The sequence below is a fragment of the Chelonoidis abingdonii genome, chromosome 1 (assembly GCF_003597395.2).
Source record: "Chelonoidis abingdonii isolate Lonesome George chromosome 1, CheloAbing_2.0, whole genome shotgun sequence".
Lineage (NCBI taxonomy): Eukaryota > Metazoa > Chordata > Testudines > Testudinidae > Chelonoidis > Chelonoidis abingdonii.
The window spans coordinates 43,769,908-43,783,193 of record NC_133769.1 but is presented as its reverse complement, the minus strand read 5'-3'; the positions used below and the strand labels follow the sequence as shown (position 1 = coordinate 43,783,193).

General features: G+C 38.3%; 1 protein-coding gene across 6 annotated transcripts in view; it reads right to left on the bottom strand.

Moving 5' to 3' along the window:
* The window catches only part of POT1 (protection of telomeres 1), a 161,269-nt gene that overhangs the window by 13,492 nt on the left and 134,491 nt on the right, over nt 1-13,286 (bottom strand). For all 6 annotated transcript variants that reach the window (XM_032800954.2, XM_032800960.2, XM_032800961.2 and 3 more), the window contains 4 exons: nt 11,917-11,958; nt 10,434-10,590; nt 7,478-7,683; nt 2,354-2,489 (listed from right to left, as the gene is read on the bottom strand). In XM_032800954.2, coding sequence (XP_032656845.1) covers nt 2,354-2,489; nt 7,478-7,683; nt 10,434-10,590; nt 11,917-11,958 — 541 coding nt within the window. The remainder of the gene's footprint in view (nt 1-2,353; nt 2,490-7,477; nt 7,684-10,433; nt 10,591-11,916; nt 11,959-13,286) is intronic.

Sequence of the window (13,286 nt, the reverse complement as noted above, 5' to 3'; positions counted from 1 at the left end):
AAACAAAGTTACGGTAGCATTATTCTGCCCTCAAAATAAGCTTCTGTGCTAGTATGTTACATTTGTAGCATAAAATTGACATTTATTATCTTTAAGATTAGCTTTAAAAGCAAACCTGTCATATAGAATCAGTAGATCTACTTCTCATCCCACTTACACCAGCGTGAAGCAGATATCAATGAAGTCACTCCGGTTTTACAATGGAGTAAATTATAGCAGAATTTGGTTTAATATGTTGCAGGAAAATAATTAATATCTTTTAAATATATCTGGCGTACTATGTCCAGTGTTGGGCCTCACACTATAAGAATGATGTGGAAAAATTGGAAAGAGTCCAGCGGAGGGCAACAAAAATGATTAGGGGGCTGAAGCACATGACTTACGAGGAGAGGCTGAGGGAACTGGGATTGTTTAGTCTGCAGAAGAGAAGAACCACGGGGGATTTGATAGCTGCTGCCAACTACCTGAAAGGGGGTTCCAAAGAGGATGGATCTAGACTGTTCTCAGTGGCACTGGATGACAGAACAAGGAGCAATGGTCTCAAGTTGCAGTGGGGGAGGTTTAGTTTGGATATTAGGAAAAACTTTTTCACTGGGAGGGTGGTGAAGCACTGGAATGGGTTACCTACTGGAATGGGTTAGTCCTAGGGAGGTGGTGGAATCTCCTTCCTTAGAGGTTTTTAAAGGTCGCTTGACAAAGCCCTGGCTGGGATGATTTAATTGGGGATTGGTCCTGCTTTGAGCAGGGGGTTGGACTAGATGACCTCCTGAGGTCCCTTCCAACCCTGATATTCTATGATTCTATGAAATATGTTACACAGAATATGTGGCATTCAGAGTTAGGACAACTACATGGGCAATAAGATAATACCCAAAAATTCTACATAGATTAAATGTAACACCGTTAATGACAATTGCAAAGGCTAAGATTTTAAATGTACAGATGTCAGGGAATTCAAGGATAGTCCCTACACTAACCAGACCTTGGTGCATATTTGATATTACTGTAAAGGTCTTAACTTGTTGTGCTTTGATAAGTACACACAAGTGAGACTTTGAAACATCATGAACCTTCAAGTTTCCTAAATGAGCTCCCAAGTTTGGAGGCCTTTGTGCCTACCATTATTTTAAGGTGCTGGCTGTGGGATGGGCTTCTCTTTGAGACAAACTTTGGGAGCTTTCACTACAAAAGAGAATCACAAACCTTCTGAATAAGTGAAACTATCATGTATAGGCCATCAATTGGTCTGCACTGTAGACTCAACTACCTCTGCAAGGGACAAATCCATACTCATGCAAAGAGTGCAATAAGGGTACAAGCTGCCATCAGGCCAAATGCAAAACTACTGCCCCTGCTCCTCTGGACCTGACTAGATTTACTGCCTGAAGAAGATCTCAAAACCTGTCCTGGGGTAAAAAAGATAGGGCTCTTGTCATATCTAAGGTGGCCCCTAGGAAGGTGAAAGACTGTGTAGGAACCAGTGTGATTTTTCAATGTTTACAGTAAAACCCAAAGATTTAAAGAGGGAAAATATCTCCTGTAGGGCAGAGCTATAAGACTGGGCTCTACTGAGACAGACATCTAGGAACAAGGAAACACCTGCAGGCCCCGTCTACGAAGTTGAGCTGCCAAACAGTTAGTGATCACATGGGGCATACTGAAAGCTCAAGGGGTGGTACTTTGTACTGGTGATGATCTGTGCCCAGCAGGAACCTAAGGTATCACCAATGTCATAGCCTCAATGAGGTGTGTAAGTAGGCATCTCTTGATGGCCAAGAGCTTTTTTTATTTTTTTAAAGCAGAAAAAACTGTTGTTCAAATAACCATCTTTTCATACCATCAAGTAGGGGCTGTAGCACATCATAGTCAAGCACTGACACTCCTAGCAGCCTGACCCTCCTGGCCCATGGGTTCCTATACCCACTGCCTTCTAGAAGCCTTGACCCTTGAGGAAACCCTCTTACCCCTCGCTACCATCCAAAGAATTATAGGAAATTCTATGGGTTGAGAATAAGCTTTTTTTAACCTAATTGCATAATTAAAAAAAAAAAAAAAAAAAAAAAGGCTGTCAACTCCTGAAGACAGAAGTGTATAATGTAAGTTTCTTTTCTCTTAACTGTAGCGGTGGTAGCATAAATTTCAGTTCAGGCTCCAGATCAATGTCTTCTTCTTCCATACAATTTTAATTTTTGCAATTGTCATGGACAATTCTTTTCAAAAATAAGCTTTAGAAGGTAAAGTTATACTTGTTTGCAATTGACACTGGAATTTAAGTTATTGAAACAGACTAACCTTCAATACATCTATTAATTACAACCACTTCTAAACTATTAAGACTTTTTTTTTAACCTACCCATAATGCCATATTTTCCCTTGCAAAAGGAAGGGAGCTGAAAGGTCTAGTAATTCAAGATCTTCTTTTGTTGATCTCACAGGTATAATACATTTAAATCTTCTTGAAAGTTTTCTGATTTCTTTTAGTGTCGCCCCTGTTAAAAGCAGAAAAAAATGTTTTCTTAATTGTATTTAATGCTAAATTACTTTATTCATCTTTCTTGGCCTATTGGATACCCATTTCAGCATCTGTAATTCATCACTGTACGCAGGCCAGTGTTGATGGAACTCCTTAATGTACTGCAAGTATAGGAACAACCACACAACATTTTAAAAGTGACTCATCACCACGTGCAAAGACATCAAAATGTTAACACAACCACGTGTTACATGTGCAATCAAAGTTGTAAGTTACCATAACATGTTGTTATGAAATATATTTAAAACAATTGTAGCTAACAAGATAGCAGACCTTCAAGTCTGGTACCGGGATACCATACAGGAAGATCTGGATGACCTTGTAAACTGGAGTAATAGTAATAGGATGAAATTTAAATAGTGAAAGTGCAAGGTCATGCACTTAGGGATTAATAAGAAAAAATTTAGATATACACTGGGGACCCATCAGCTGGAAACAGCAGAGGAGGAAAGGGACCTTGGGGTATTGGTTGATCGCAGGATGACTATGAGCTGCCAATGCGATATGGCCGTTAAAAAAGCTAATGCGGTTTTAGGATGCATCAGGCAAGGTATTTCCAGCAAAGATAAGAGGTTAGTCACCGTGATAAGGCGCTGGTGAACCTCACCTGGAATACTGTGTGCAGTTCTGGTCTCCCATGTTTTAAGAAGAATGAATTCAAACTGGAACAGGTTCAGAGACGGTCTACTAGGTGATCCGAGAAATGGAAACCTTCTTGTGAAAGGAGACGTGTCAAAGAAGCCTTGGCTTGTTTAAGCCTAACCAAAAAGAAGGTTAGGGAAGGATATGCTTGCTCTTATAAATATATTTAGAGGATTTAATATTAGGGAGGGCAGAGGAATTATTTTAAGCTTAGTACTAATGTAGACACAAGGTCAAATGGGTACAAACTGGACACTAGGGAAGTTCAGACTTGAAATTAGACAAAGTCTAACCATTAGAAGGAGTGAAAGTTCTGGAACAGCCTTCCGAGGGGATCGTGGGGGGCAAAAACATATCTGGCTTTAAGACTAAGCTGATAAATTTAATGGAAGGGAATGATATGATAGATAGTTAACTTTGGCATTGTTCTTGATTAAATCACAGATAGGTCTGCTTAATGGCTCTGCGAATGGGATGTTGGATGGAAGGGGTTACTGCAGAGAATCTTTCATTATCAGCGTGCTGGGACCCTGCCCACATGCTCAGGTTTAGCTGAATAGCCATATTGGGGTCGGGAAGGGAATTTTCCTCCAGGCATATTGGCAGAGGACTTCTGGAGTTTTTTCACCTTCCCCGCAGCGTGGGGCATGAGTCACTTGCTGGTGTTCTCCTGCTTGGGGTTTTTTATAGAAGTGGATGGGTAGGGTTCTGTGGCCTGCTTTGTGCAGGAGGTCAGACTAGATGATCATATTGGTCCCTTCTGACCTATGAGTCTATCAGTCTAAGTAACTTTACTCAGGTTACACTTTGCTTTTTCGTTCATGACGTTTCCAGCAATTTTAGTGGCTGCTGTCTTGAGAACAACCAGAACTAGAATACGCTTTATTCCACTAGAAAACAGCTAGACATTCCAGTTTTTAAGTGGTACAAACCATTACATTTTAGCTGGCAATATGAGAGCAAGTGGCTGTTAAAACAGCATCAGAACTGAAGTGAGGGGAAAAATTCAACACAGTAGTAAACATAATAATATGATTTTAAGTAGCACTTGGTAACTTACCCAAACTAGAAATAAATGCGTTATATGACTGGAGAAGTTACCTGAGTTCAGTACGGGGGTGGGCAAACATTTTGGCCTGAGGGCCATATCTAGGTATAGAAATTGTATGGTGGGCCATGAATGCTCATGAAATTGGGGGCTGGTGCGCAAGAGGGGGTGAGGGCTCTGGTGTGAGGCCAGAAATGAGGAGTTCAGGGTGTGGGAGGAGGCTCCAGACTATGGAAGGGGGTTGGGGTTGGGGCTCTGGCTGGGGGTGCAGGCTCTGGAGTGGGGCTGCAGATGAGGGGTTTGGAGTGCAGGAGAGTGCTTCAGGCTGGGACTGAGGAGTTTTTAGAGGGTGGGAGGGGGATAAGGGCAGGGGCAGGGGCGCAGCCACGGTTCCTGGACAATGGGAGCTGCGGGGGGCAGCGTTTAGGGTGGGGGCAGCATGTGGAGCTCCCTGGCTGCCCCTACGAATAGGAGCTGGAGCGAGGACATGCTGCTACTTCTGGAAGCAGTGAAAAGCCCGACCCAGCTCCCTGACTGGTGCGCGGAGCACGGCAAGCCCCCGACCCCACTCCCCGGCGGGAACTTGAGGGCCAGATTAAAAGGTCAGATGGACCATAGTTTGCCCACCCCCGTCTAGTATCATAAGACATATATTTTATCCCTTAGAGATACAGGGATGTCATTTCTTAAAATGATCACAGGTCACTCAATCACAGCAGTGCTTGTCTGATATGGTTGCTGGATTGAATCTAGGAATGCTCTGACCTCAGACCAGTGTAATTATGTTTCCTTGTAATTATTTTGTTATGCACCTAATAACCACTAGTTTTTGGCTAAATAACATTTGAACTAATTAGTTCCTGAATGGATAATAGGAAAGAAATATATCAGTGAATTTCTGATATAAGTAACTTTCTGCAAAAACAACTTAAGCTTAAATTAGATTTAAGATCATACAAAAGCATTAATATAGGAACTCTGGCTTTGTCTCATATTTTATTATTATTATTATTATTATAACAACAACAGTTATCTATCATGCACGAGTGACTAGAGAAGCCAACCAGATCAGGACCCCACTGTGCTAGGCACTGTACAAATTCATTGTAAGAGACAGTACCTACCTATAATGTAACCATAAAAGATGAATAAAGCTTGGGAGGGGAACAGAGGCACAGAGCCATGAAGTGACTTGCTCAGGGTTACATAGCAGAGCCAAGAATAGAATCCAGTCCAGTGCCATAGCAACAACCTCTTCAGAACACAACGCTTGAAATGTTATGGTCAGACGAAGGATTTAAATCGTGCGTTAAGCATAAAACTCAGTACAGCCTTAACTACGGAACCATTGTGATGCTGCCATAATTTAAAGGTATTTGGAATATAAACTCATTGTAGACAATGTTTTCAGTGTACTAACAAATCAACATCTACAAATGTGTTGGATTAACAATAGCTGTCCTTTGAAATCAGTGAATTTACTGGATAAAAATGGAAGTAAATGAATAATACATATTAATCTAAATGTAATCAATATCTTAAACGCCACCTTTTTTAAGGTTTGCCACAAATTAGCTTTATTTATGTTCATTAAAAGTTGTTTAAATAAAGGTGGACATAGCAGTGGACAGTGGCAGCTCCAGGCACCAATGCTCTAAGTGTGTGGGGCGGCAAGCTGCGGGGGCGCTCTGTCGGTCCCTGCGAGGGCACCAGTCAGGCCGCCTCGGTGGCATGCCTGCGGGAGGTCTGCTGTCCTGCGGATTTGGCGGCAGGGACTGGCAGACCTCCTGCAGGCAAGCCGCCGAAGGCTGCCTGACTGCCGTGCTTGGGGCGGCAAAAAAGCTAGAGCCGCCTCTGGCAGTGGATCTGTTTCCTGGATTTAGCTCTCTCTCAACTCTCAGCTCAACAGACGCAAAAAAAATCCTGTGGAAGTAACATGGCTCAGCATCTGGTCTCTGGGGAAGGGAAGATGTCATACTGTACTAAAGCAAGCTGCTTATGCAACACCAAGAGTAATATTTAGATCTACTTGGCCAGAAGAATAGCTGCTGTTGTGTGTATGAGGAGAAATTAAGGAAGGATGTATCTGGGAACACACAAAAAATTCCTCCCCCATCTTTTTTAGACACATTCCATTGACAGTATTCAGAAGGAGAAAATGAACTGAAATACTGGTCAGCTAAAGTTTCTTTTAGTAAATATATGAAGATTTACAATCGTGTCTTTCACTTCCACTCCACATGCTCGCTCTCGCTCTCAAACATTCAGCTGCTGGGGCTTTAATATCTTCCAATGATTTGCAGAGCAAGGTTTATTGTTTGGTTATTTTAGGAGAAAAAAAAACAGACAAAAACAGACACAGAACTGGGGAGACGGGGCTTTTTCAAAGGAAGAAAATTATATCAACAGATTGAAGAATTTGAGGACATACCACAAAACAGACAACTGTTGAAACTAGCCAGATAATAAGCTAAGTAGCAAACTGAAGGGGCCTTGCATTAACCCTAATGATCTGTCCATGGAAAGGGCCAACTGACTCACCCTTGCCCTTCCACATTGATCCACTTGGATACTGTGCCCTTGTTCTAAATTCAGAATGTGAAGTTGTGCAAAAATTTCTTACTTATATTCTACCCAAACATCCTTATTTATATCTTTGCCTAAATTGCTTTGTTTAAAGTTAGGTGGCTTTTTTTCTCTCCCCCTAAAAAGCAATCACTTAAAAAGCACATTGCTTCAGCTTTATTTATGTGACACAACACTGACATCCAGAGGCTGACAAAGTATATAGTAGGTTTGCATTAGCAGAAGCCTTTTATTTACCCAGCCACAGTTCAAGATTTTTAGTAAGACTGCAATCACCATTCCAAATCAGAACTGTACCTACCTAAAAGCCCAGCTGGAGACAGTACATTTTTTAAAAAACTGCATCATCACTAAGCTTCTTGGTTTGGATTTATCAGATACAAAGGAATCTGACTCGTGTCTGGTTTACAGAAATCCAAACCCACTATTTTTTCAAGTTTAAATTTTATCGGAAAACATCAGAGACTCAACCAACCACCTCTAACCTTATAATGCTAATGGATTTTACCATTTCTTACAGCTGATTCTAATATGCGTGTGCGTGTTTTTAAAAACAACTCACTAACTAACTTTTTGTTTTTAAATCAGAGATACTTAAATCCTAAATTTCTAGTGGTAAAGTCCACTGCGCCATCCTAGGTGGTATAACTGTAATTTAATTATCTTACCTTGTACCATAATCAAAGTATCTTCTGGCTCTTGAAGCAGCTCATCGTGTTTTACAAAATGAACAGCTATTTTTCTTTGCCCTTGATTTTCTGTATCCCACACTGCAGAATCATACCACAATGAATTATGTACTTCTGGATTTGGAGCTGTAGCTGCACAATCTCTTAATATTAAGTCGAAATCATCGTCATTTGGAACTTCTTGCCTAAAAACATTTTAGAAAGCAATAGGCAAATAGTAGCAGCTTCTCTTTCAATAGTCTAGTAACTGAAATGCAGTACTTTAAATTAACAAGATACTGAAATATTATTATAACAGTAGCATATACTGGAAAATTCACGTTTCCACACTGATCTTTGACAAAAGATAATATACAACCAAGTTGCAGCAATTTAAAGGTTTGATGGTGCACAGCAAAGGTGTGGAGTGTTGTGTATATAAGCTCAAGGAAAACTAGTCCTGCATGAATGAGCCTGCTGCTGCATGCCAAGAAAGCTAATCCTGTTTATCAGCAGGATACCTTCATCCAAGCCCACACTGAAATCAACAGAAAGATTCCCACTGATTTCACTGGGCTTTGGAATAGGCCTTAAAATAGCCACATAGCTACATGTCCTTCAACAGTGAAACCCAGATTATCCCACTCTATTTTACCATGCATTCTGCAGAAAAAGAAAACAAGAGCAGCAGCTGTTTGAAACCACTTTCCACTGCAAGACAATATCTTAGTTTGTACCACACATAACCACTGTTTGAACTTGTGCTGGAGTGCAAACACATTGCATTCCTTGCTCTGCATGGTGGAATAGATTGCAGGATCAACCCAATGTATAAGTGTAATCATGAACACAAAGATAGTGGACTGCTTATATCAGAGGGGTAGCCGTGTTGGTCTGGATCTGTAAAAGCAGCAAAGAGTCCTGTGACACCTTGTAGACTAACAGACGTATTGGAGCATGAGCTTTCGTGGGTGAATACATCCGATGAAGTGGGTATTCTCCCACGAAAGCCCATACTCCAATACGTTTGTTAGTCTACAAGATGCCACAGGACTCTTTGCTGCTTGGACTGCTTATGAACTTTTAACAACAAATGTTCTGGCACACTTTCTGTTGGGGGAAAAAGCCTTGTTGGCTTTGAGTGGAATAGCAGCAAGGAGACAAAATGAAAAAAAAGATGGGTGTTTTGTTTTTTTTTAGGATGTCAGAAACTCAGAATCTCTCTATTTAAAAAAGCATTTACTCACACCAATTCCTGCTCCCAAAGAAATCAAGGGCAAAAGTCCAACCAGAGCATGCTTCTGAACGCATAACTGTACTGCATGCAAAAGTATTCAGTACTAATTGGGTCTGTTTTTTTCTTCTATTGGCATTTGTACCCAATGTATGTATTTATTCATTTGCTATATGATTTTTAAATTTTAAGAATAAAGTTGTAGTCCCTGTACATTCACTCTCTCTCTGTGTATAATTCTTGTGGGCTGGTCAGGAATTTGCATTTCACGGGAATTCCATTTTTTCAAAAGCATTTCATTCTGAATTGGAACGAAGTATCAAATTTTGAAATTTTCTCACCGAACAAAATGTTTCAAATTTTTTTGTTCTGGGTCAATCAAAACATTTTGGTTTTAAATTTTTCATTTTTAAAAATATTTTATTTAAAATAAAATAAAAATATAAAAAATAAAATTAAATATGAAATAAAATTTTGAAATGAAAAGTAACAAATGAAAAGCAAAAATGTTCTGACTTTACTGAAATGCTTCAATTTTTTAAAAAAACAATATTTAGTCAAAAGTGATGTTCCCATGGAATGTTTTGATTTTGATGAATCAGCATTTTCCTACAAAAAAAGTTCTATACATTTTTTCACAGCACTACTCAAATGAAGAACCCTCTTTTTTAAAACCAGTAACAGCTTTAATTATTAATTGTAAAATATAGATGTTTGTCTAATAAAGAACAGTGTCATTAAATTGTTAGAACTGAAGTGTACCATGAATTATTAAAACAAAGTTCATTCCTTGAAAATTTCACTAACTCAGCCAGAAGTCTGGGTCTACTACAGAAGGGTGAGGCTGAGATCAGACTAGATTATCATTTTGGCTCCTTCTGGCCTTAAAGTCTATGATAATAATACTTAGCTCTCATATAGCACTTTTCATCAGTAGATCTCAAAGCAAATCACAATCTTTAATGTATTTATTCCTACAACAGCACTTTGAGGTAGAGAAGTGCTATTATTCCCCTTTTACAGATGGGGAAGTGGAATATATGGGTCCCCCGATACCATGACAGAATGTCCCTCTCCTCAGCTCCATTTATAGAGCAACTTCCGAACAGTTCTTATGCAGGTTTGCGGGGAGGCAGAAACAGGATGAAACTCCCCACTTTGGCTGTGACTTGTCAGGTACACTTCTACCCCGCTATAATGCAACCCGATATAACACGAGTTTACATATAGCGTGGTAGCAGTTTGACAGTTTTCAAATGATACTTCCCCCCTTAATAAAATAACTTTGAAAATAAAGACGAATTCTGCTTCCAGTTGTACTGACAGTCTCCACCATTTTAGAATTCTAAAAGCCAAAATACAGATAGTTACGTGGATACTAACAAGTTATTATGATGAGATACTCAAAAAAATTGTAAGAGAAGGGTTAGGTAAATCTTGCCTCTAGGTCCCAGAAAAAATTGAGTGCCAAATTTGCGAACTAGAACAGAAACCAGAATTCTGCAGCTACTGAATAGAACTTAGTAAGCATATTCCATATGACTACAGTCTTCCCCAACTAATTTCAGTAAACTTCTAAGCCTTTGCTTGAAACGAAATGGATTTAAATTCAACTCATCTTCAGTGTTAAAAGAAAGATGAAAATATTTAAAAGCTTATTTAAGATTCCTAAAACATACTGAGCAATCTGTAACTTTTACTGTTACTATGTAAAACACTTACAGTGAGTTGCATTTTGAACAATAAAGTTTAACGGACTGATAGAGCTTCTCGGGTTTAAAAGTTCTGAGTTTTGCTCTAATGCGATATTGTTGAGGAACTGAGCTGTTCAAGATAGTATTCAGTGCTGTGTCATCCAAATGCTGATGATCTGTTAATACTGTAAAGCAATAAAAATACAAGCTATTAAGCAATGAAACAATATTTGGAACAACAGAAGTGCACAATACAGTGAGTGGATGGAACCATTACAAGGATGTGTTAAAAGAATTTGCACTACTGTGTTTTTTTTTTAAATTTAGAATTTTCTTGAAAAAGGTAAGGATATTCTATTGGATCCTAAAGTCTGTAAGCACATTTGAGAAATCATTTTAGCAGCATTTTTCTGCAGCTGTAGCTAAAACTGATAAGGGTTCTAAGTAACTCAGCTGATGGTTGCAATTCCACTTCCCATGGAACTGAATGTTAGATTTGCAAACCCTGGTAAAAGTAAAATGGTGGTTTTGCAGCACTTAAGCCCGTTTTGACCAATCAGATGTCTATTTTTATGAAAAGAGTGGCAGGAACAGGTATTAGCTGAGTAGACAGAACTTTTAAGTAATGTATCTGTGGCTGCAGTCTCCACTTTACAAGTGTTTCAAATGGTTCCTTTGGCATTTAAGACATAAGACGTCTCCAAAGTCTGCAGTGATTTAACCATGGAAGAAAAGAATTCAAGTAGGGAAAAATCCCACATATTTTAATAAGAATAATTTTTGAAATGTCATAATTTCTTCCCATTTAAAAATGTTCCAATACAATGAAACAAACGCAATAGGATATTTCAACAAAGGTGACTGAAACAAGATACTTCCAATTGAGAGGATGAAAGCACAAGGATGAACATATTAGCATCCCATAGACATAACTGCCCAATTTGTTGTGTGGCTTTATCTATATCTAAACGCATATCTTCCTTAAAAAAAACACATTCATAATAGAAATTAGACAATTACAATTACTTCAACAGTTTTGTATGCTAATATCTCAACATCCATCCTTGTTATTTATAAGTAGGCTTGGCAGAATTCGATTTTTATTTTCTTATAATTTTGATGAATATCTATTTTTATTTTAAGCTTTTTCTATTTTTTAATCATTTTAAATTTTCTCATATATGGGAAATTATCGGGATGAGGGGGTCCGACAAATGCGAGGGATCAGACAGTAATGATTCAAAACGTTAAAGTTTTCTAACCACTAAAACACAAATTGTCTACATCACATGTCAAAATATACAAAGCAAATATCCTTAAATTAAACCCCAGTAAGTTCTCTAGCAGCATTTTTGTTATTTGGAACATCTGTAAATTTTGATCATCTTCAATGGAAATATTTTTTTCATCACATTGATATTGAAATTTACTGAAATTTACAGATAGTCTTGTAAGGATTAGAAGTTTATTTATAAGAAGTCTACTACCTTGGTATAAAAAACATTTCCTACCTGTGACAGATAACTGCTGGCATCTCTGTGAATATGACTGGTCTGTTAAGAAATGACATATTTTGGAGGAAAAATAGTTGTGTTAATTGAGTATGACATTGCTACTAACCGCTTAACATTGTACAATTGCTATTAATTTTGAGTTATAGATAAATGCTGCGTTTCAGTTAATAGGAAAAAAGTAATCACTGATGAAAACTTGCTACTCTATGTAAAACTTCATTTATATTTGTCTTGATGTCATTTGTAGTTGAGAAATTTGTTTTTTTTAGTTGTGAAAGTCTCTCTCCTATCTACATTGTAAGCGGTAATGGCATCCCATTGGACCATATTTGGTCTAGTTAGTGGACAAACAAAACATCTATGAAAAATAAAATAAAATAAAACACAAGGTGTAAGTCAGGGATCAAAAGCAGATGGATTTTTGAATGATTAGGGGATGCCATTACTGCTTACAATGTAGATAGGAGAGAGATTTTCACAACTAAAAAAGTAGAAATTTCTCAGCTACAGTGGACCCTCTTATGGTAAGAGGCATTGTCAGAAGCAGGTATAAATCTATTCTAAAGCACCTTTCATGGTTTAAAACACTTTAAGTGGCACATTCATATGATCATCCATTCTGTTTGGGCAAGATCGGCTTTTCATTATCTCTGTATCCTTTTGGTTTTGCTCAAACCGTATAGGAGAAGAGACTAACCGTAAAAGGCTTCATCAGGTAAAGGTATCTTTATTCAAATATAATATTTATCTTAGATTTATGTTTACATGTGTAGACCCGCACGCAGTGCATGTTAGTACAGCCCTCGTTACTCATCACATTTGAGCTGCACTTTTATTTTTACCCAAACCTTGTTTTCTATATTTGTTAACAAAGAACAGTATTACAGTAAACATCTCGGTAATTAGATTCTATACACTATAGGATATCTGGTACCTTTTACAGATATAGATTTCTGTTAAGCTCAAGGACACTGAAACATACTTTTATTCTGATCAACAGCTCTGGACATTAACTTCTACTGCCTGGTAGACTGAGTTCTAGAAGTAATTTATTCACTATTCTCGTTGTTCCTGACCGCATCAAAAGTTCAGAAGTCTATAACTTGATAATCTGACAGCTAACAGCTAATTTCCTTGAAAACAAACCCAACACCTTTTTTCTTAGTCTTGTAGCAATTCTGAGGTTCTGTCTATGTGGTGGTCACCACAGTGGAATCTAAGAGCCGTAAGGGTCTCCTAAATAGATGTGGTTCTACAGGATTTAATTCTACACAAAAAAGAATTAATATAAAAGAGATAACTATTGAAAAAAAGACAGTTACCTGTTCTGTAACTGGTGTTCTTTGAGCTATGTTGCTCATGTCTAT